At 39.3% G+C, this 6,873-nt stretch overlaps 1 protein-coding gene across 4 annotated transcripts in view; it reads right to left on the bottom strand.

The window, feature by feature from the left end:
• Positions 1-1,957: 1,957 nt before the first annotated feature.
• Positions 1,958-6,873, bottom strand: part of TIA1 (TIA1 cytotoxic granule associated RNA binding protein) — a 36,416-nt gene continuing 31,500 nt past the window's right edge. For 3 of the 4 annotated variants that reach the window (XM_008062370.1, XM_021714649.1, XM_021714650.1), the window contains one exon: positions 1,958-4,601. In XM_008062370.1, the coding sequence (XP_008060561.1) occupies positions 4,475-4,601 (127 nt within the window). In that variant the 3' untranslated portion in view covers positions 1,958-4,474. The remainder of the gene's footprint in view (positions 4,602-6,873) is intronic. The other variant, XM_008062371.2, reaches the window with a different exon arrangement.

Genomic DNA, 6,873 nt, shown 5'->3' with positions numbered 1-6,873 from the left:
CTGGTATTTTACTAGTGTTCTGTCTTAGTTTCTTGAATACAGCAACTTCCCTTTATCAGAGGATATTACAGTTCTTGGAAATTTTCTGATTCTCAAGAGTTGCTTTTTGTTAAGAGCTACCTTTCATGATTAACATTTTTCTCAAACTTCTGGTGATATTTGGCTGTCTCTATTTAAAAGTGAAGTACTAAGCCGGGCTTGGTGGCTCAGCCTGTAATCCCGCGCCTTTGGGAGGCTGAGGTGAGTGGATTGCCTGAGTCCGCGGGTTCGAGACCTGCCTGGGCAGCGAGACCTCATCTCTACAATAAATCAAAATATCAGCCGGGCGTGGTAGCGCATGCCTGTAATTCCGGCTACTTGGAAGGCTGAGGCAGAAGGATCGCTGGAGCCCAGCAGGTCAAGGCTGCGGTGGCCAGGAGTGGCCACTGCACTCCAGTCTGGATGACAGAGTGAGACTCCAACTCAAAAAAAAAAGTGCAGTACTAAAAACCTGTTTGGAAGATAGATACACATGGGCAGGACTTACTGACTAGCAAGCTTCACTGTCGAGGGACTGGTGGACACCCCCAAATGTCAGTCCCTGTCTTTTCTCTCAAGAGTCATTTAGTTGTTCCACAGAATGATCCTCTGACATCCTGTGGGCTAGGCAGAAGTCTGGCTGTTGGTACTCTAGAGGCTAACAAGGATAAAGATCTAGGGATCTCACTTATCTAGTATACAAAATTGTGCTTGGCCCCTATTTTCTATACAGTACAGCCTAGTATACAAGTGTGCTTTGGCTGGGTGTGGTGGCTCATGCCAACAATCCCAGCACTTTGGGGGACTGAGGTGAGAGGACTGCCTGAGCCCACGGGTTCAAGACCAGCCTGGGCAACCTGGTGCGACCTCATCTCTACAATAAATAAAAAAATTAGCCAGGTGTTGGTGGTGTGTCTGTAGTTCCAGCTACTTGGAAGGTTGAGGTGGAAGGATCGCCGGAGCCCAGCAGATTGAGGCTGTGATGGCTGTGAGTGTGCCACTGCATTCCAGCCTGGGTGACAGAGTGAGACTCCAACCCCCCCAAAAATAAGAAAAAAAAGAAGTGTGCCTTTTCCTTTTTTAGGCTGAATTACTATCATAGTAACTTTCAACTCTAACTTCAGAAGCCAGAATGTAATTACTAGTCAATTTTGGCAAATATCTCATCTCTAAAGCTAGTGCTGCAAACAGCTGATTGACTAATGCAGAAATTTCTAATGACTAAGACACTCAAGATATGCTAGCATTGATGCCTGTAAGTTTCATGTCTGTTAATTTCTCAACATGTGTCCATATGAATTAAGGTCTCCAAATGAAGGGAGAAAATTCTATTCAATTGAGACATGCTCATACATTTTATTGGGGCTTAGGTTAAAATTCATCTTCTTGCAGGTATGTTCTTCAAATTCTAAACACAATAGTCAAAATGCAGTGACTGGAATAAACTGTAATAACCCCCTATAAATAAATGATTGCTTTTAGCAATCACTCTCATTTCAAAGGATTGCTTTCTTATTTCCTATAATTTTTCGAATTCAATCATAACCTCAGGAGCACCCAATAGCACTGAGTAAACCTAACTGCCTTTGTAAATGCAATGTAATCCTTATCAATTGCCTTCTCAAATTGAACAGACCTCTATCACACATGTAAAAGGATAAGTAGCAAGTACAGGGACACACAGAATAAAAACTAGAAAATAAATCTTATTTTCAACAGAGGGAGAATATGAGCAGGGAAAATGAGACTCTAGTTTCATAATGAGTAAAAATGTGTAATGTCAATTATCTGTGGTATTAAACAGTAACCCAAGGCAGAACATTGCTTCTGGAATAAGATTTTTAAAAAACGAACTAATATCTGAATGAATGTAAGAATATGGCTAGACCAAAAAGAAAAACAGCTCACACGCAAAAATCAATGCAAGAAATCCCACAGGTTATAGAAAACATAAAGGAACTTTAATATCCAAACAGTCAGGGTAAAGAATACTGGATTAATGACCCATTAAGTGTGAATCACTTCAGGTTCTTTACAGTACCAGAAAGTAAAATTTGAATTTTGCATATTGCAGGAATGAAACCATTTTAAAAACTTTAAACTCCTTACCTGATACTAATACCAGTATGATTTTTAGACTGAAAAGTAAGGTTAAGATTTAAGCCAAAGTTAGCAATGTTCCTGAAATGTGAATTTGTTCAGTAGTAACCTTTTAATCATGAGTGCTGATACCACTTTCTTCTCAAAAAAGTAGTCAATGTACATTTTAAGATCTGTGCAATAAGAAAATATGCTGGCTAATAAAAACTGTTATTACTTAAAATAGTCCAAATGAAAGAAAAACTATACTTTGTTTAAATTATTTATGCCCAAATAATTTACACTGCAGCAAATGAGATGTACAGGAAATAAAATTTTTTAATAAGAGAAAAATGATGAGGGTCCTAAATAGAAACAAAAGCCAGAATAATCTAAAAATAGCTTCCTGATTTTTTTTCCATTTAAGCTGCTTTTGGTTGCATGCCCTGATCTGTAGAAGTTAACAAGGAAATAAAATTTCCAAGTATTTAAAAAATTTACGCATCTTCCGTAAAGCAACTTTTAACGTATCAACACATAAAAATACACAGTGACTTAATGAAACATCAGTACAACTGCATAGAATTGAGCTCCAGAGAATTATATACTTATGAGCTGTCTTTCCTGGGCTCTGGTTTACAAGGGGTATTGGCTTAGACACCAGCTTAGAGTCATTTCCCCCTACCTGGAAGATACAGGCCAGGAAACTTAAGATTTCACAGGCCTTTTCTATTTCTAAATAAAATGCTGGGAGCTATCTGAAGGTCTTGAAAACCACCAACCATTCAAACATGTATATAGGGGACCCCTCCTCTCTGAGTCACGGAAGGAGGTTTGTGACCTTCACTGAAAACAAAACAAAACCTCCCATAAGTCTTCTAAGAGACTCTGAAATGTACTAGAAATTTCAAAACTAGAACAATGCCATCAAAGATTAAACCTCTTAATGCTTGGAGTTACCCTAAAATAATATAATTGGGAACTCCAGAAAAAGGTACCAAAGAATCAGATAATGATTGCACTGAGGATTCTCTTCTTTGAAGGCTGTTTAAGGAGGTAGGATTTTAAGTTTTTTTTTATCTTTTGGCCTCTGAACATGTAAAAAAATTCTTTGCCTGGCTGGTCCTTCAGGCTAATTTTGGAGTTCATGATGAACCCCAAGCCTGACATAAGGATATTCTACAGTTTCACAGCTATCATTTGTACATATTAAAATTAAGTTGATTTACTTTTTGAATAAATCTAACTAGAAAATGGAAAATTAACATATTCCTTTACATACAACTTTGTGACTCAAAATTCTTAAAAAACAAGAGCAGATGACTTTGTGTTCAAAGACTACCAAAGTGTGTATTTCATTTTCACATGCAAACAACTTAAAACCTTGTAAATCTCATGTCAACTCTGCATGATGCCTTTAAGGAAATGACATACAAAGTTTGTTAACTGTGCAAAATATTACATTGCTAAAACATTTTACATAATGAAACAATACATGTAAATGTAGAAGCTGACACATGAAATTTACATGGCATAAGAATGTATCACATTTCAGAGATTTTCTCTAGTAACACATTTTTGTTTTTACAGTTCCTGGTACACTGCAAAGTTTATCACAGAAGATAAAAATCCTTTGAAACAAATCCACTGGGAATTCTTGAGGCACCTTCTCATATAAAACAAGATGAATGCAATTATCAATCCATCTGAGAAAAGTTTTCAATCTAAGTGAACATCATTTTTTTGCCATTTTAGGTATATTTTACAGAACTTTAATAAGGCAAGACAAATTTGTGAAAAAATGTAGATACAAAAATGACATAAACTAATAATTTATATTTAAAAACCCCAAAGAATAACAGTGGAGATGAGACAGCTCAAACAATGCCTATTTTTTTAAACCTAAAACATACTTGTGCACAAGCTGGAGATGACAAAGAACTTCTAGACTCTGCACAGTTTTGGTTTTTCTTTTCTTATTTTTTAAAATGTCTTTATATTACATGTTTTAAATCATATTAAGAATGCAAACTAGAACTGCACACTACTTTAGTGGAAAAAGGTCAACATTGTGCAATTTTCTGCCTCTTAATTTTTAAAAAGTGGCAGCAATCCCTGCATTTGTGTTTGAAACAAGGATCTGAGAAACTTTATCAAAAAAGGTAATGAAGGCAAAAATTGGCAGACATCCAGCATCTTGTTTCTTTTTAAAACAATGTGGATGATAAGTAATTTCATGATTAAAAATGAATCTGTTAAATAAATACATTGTATCTGACATTTGCACTGACTGACTTGATAAATCTTTAAGTAAACAATGGCTTTACTACGCTCGCTGTAGCCTCAAGCCACTGGCTTTAGATTCTGAAGTCCCTTTTCACTGGGTTTCATACCCTGCCACTCGGTACCCAGAAGGCTGATTAGGCAACATGCCGCCATTCTGCCCTTGAGGTGGTTGCACTCCGTAATTGGGTCCCATCCACGGTGCAGAAGACTGTGTCTGACTAGTGGATATTATGAAAAACAGAGGAGAGAAGAAACACGCCAATTAAAACCAAGTACTGCCAAGGACAAAAACACATACAAATATCAAGGTAAATGTTATGCCAGGCAAAGCAAAGCCATTTACTTAAGCTTTTTTTTTCTCTTAAAAACAACCATGCCTAGCCGGGCTCGGTGGCTCAGCCTGTAATCCCGTGCCTTTGGGAGGCTGAGGTGAGTGGATTGCTTGAGCCCGCGGGTTTGAGACATGCCTGGGCAGGCGAGACCTCATCTCTACAATAAATCAAAAAATTAGCTGGGCGTGGTAGCGTGCGCCTGTAGTTCCAGCTACTTGGAAGGCTGAGGCAGAAGGATCGCTGGAGCCCAGGAGGTCGAGGCTGCAGTGGCTGGGAGTGGCCACTGCACTCCAGTCTGGGTGACAGAGTGAGACTCCAACTCAAAAAAAAAAAACCCAACCATCCCTAAATGTCTAACTTGGGCAGTTTGATTTTGTTAGAAACTATAGCTAAGAAAATATCCTTGGCTGGATGCAGTGGCTTATGCCTGTAATCCCAGTACTTTGAGAAGCTGAGGTGAGAGGACTGCTTGATCCCAGAAGATTGAGACCAGCCTACCACGGCTCTAAAAAAATAAAAAATAAATAAAAAAATTAGCCGGCAAGGCTCGGTGGCTTGGCCTGTAATCCCAGCACTTTGAGAAGCCAAGGTGAGTGGATTGCCTGAGTCTGCAGGTTTGAGACCAGTCCAGGCAACTTGGTGAGACCTCATCTCTACAATAAAATAAAAAATTAGCCGGGTGTGGAAACGTGTACCTGTAGTTCCGCCTACTTGGAAGGCTGAGACCGAAGGATCGCCTGAGCCCAACAGGTCGAGGCTGGGGTGGCCGTGAGTGTGCTACTGCACTCCAGACTGGATGACAAAGTAAGACTACAACTCAAAAAACAAAACAAAAAAAATAGCCAAGTGTAGCAGTGTGTGACTGTTGTCCCAGCTACTTGGGAGGATGAGGTGGAAGCAGAAGGTTGAGACTGTGTTGAGTCGTGAGCGTGCCACTGGACTCCAGCCTGGGTGACAGAGTGAGACCTTGGCTCAGAAACAAAACAAATTAAAAAAAAACCAACCTTAACTTATAATATAAACACTTATCCTGGTTGAACCCAGAAAAACCCAGCTCCCATTTCAGAAAGGAAAACTGCCTGTCTCTATCTTGGTTGAACTTTAATGTTGAACAAGCCACTACCCTGAAGGAAGTTGATCATCTGGTACAATAAGAACTTGCGTTTATGAGAATAAATCAGGTAGGTTAAAAGTAAAAATTAAAAAACTAGCATTTATATTACTCAAAGATGAAATGAAAACAATTAGCAAAGTATCTTTATTTCCAGTGTTTTTCAGAAACACTGGAAATAAAGCGAACTGGAATAATTCAGGGTGCATAAGGAAGCTGGCCATAAAATAATGCATGGACCAATCCTTTTGCACAGAAACAAGCATAATGAATAAAACAACCATCACCAAAATAAGGATATATAAGATTGACTAAGTGACCATTAATCATATGAAAAGTGTAACAACTATTTTTTTTTTTTAAATTAGAGTCTCACTCTGTCACCAAAGCTGGAGTGCAATGGCATAATCATGGCTATTGCAACCTCGACCTGCTGGGTTCAGGCCATCATTCCACCTTAGCCTTCTCAGTAACTGGGACTATAGGTGTATATCACCATGCCCAGCTAATTTTTTTTTATTGTAGAGACGAGGTCTCACCATGTTGCCCAGGCTGGTCTCGAACTCTTGGGCTCAGGCAATCCACTCACCTTGGCCTCCCAAAGTACTGGGATTACAGATAAGAGTCACTGTACCCAGCCTGACTATTAAGCCCTTCTTTTTTTAAATTTTGATTTGGGCTTTCACTCTGTTGCCCAGGCAGGAGGGCAGTGGCACACTCACAGCTACTGCATCCTTGACCTGCTAGGCTCAGGCAATCCTTCCATCTCAGCCTTCCAAGCAGCTAGAACTACAGGCACGCACCACCACACCCAGCTAATTTTTTAAATTTATCATTTCCTTTTTCTTTTAGTTGTAGTCTCATTCTGTCACCCAGGCTAGAGTACAGTGGTATCATGCTCATGGTCACTGTAGCTTTAGACCTGCTGGGCTCAGGTGATCCGTCTGCCTCAGCCTTCCAAGTAGATGGAACTATACTATAGGTGCTTGCCACCATGCCTGGCTAAGTTTTTGATTTATTATAGAGATGAGGTCTTGCCAAGTTGCC

The sequence above is a fragment of the Carlito syrichta genome, unplaced genomic scaffold (assembly GCF_000164805.1).
Source record: "Carlito syrichta isolate Samal-C Ts95f unplaced genomic scaffold, Tarsius_syrichta-2.0.1 Scaffold305689, whole genome shotgun sequence".
NCBI classification, from domain to species: Eukaryota; Metazoa; Chordata; class Mammalia; order Primates; family Tarsiidae; genus Carlito; species Carlito syrichta.
This window is presented reverse-complemented; position numbering and strand designations above follow the sequence as displayed.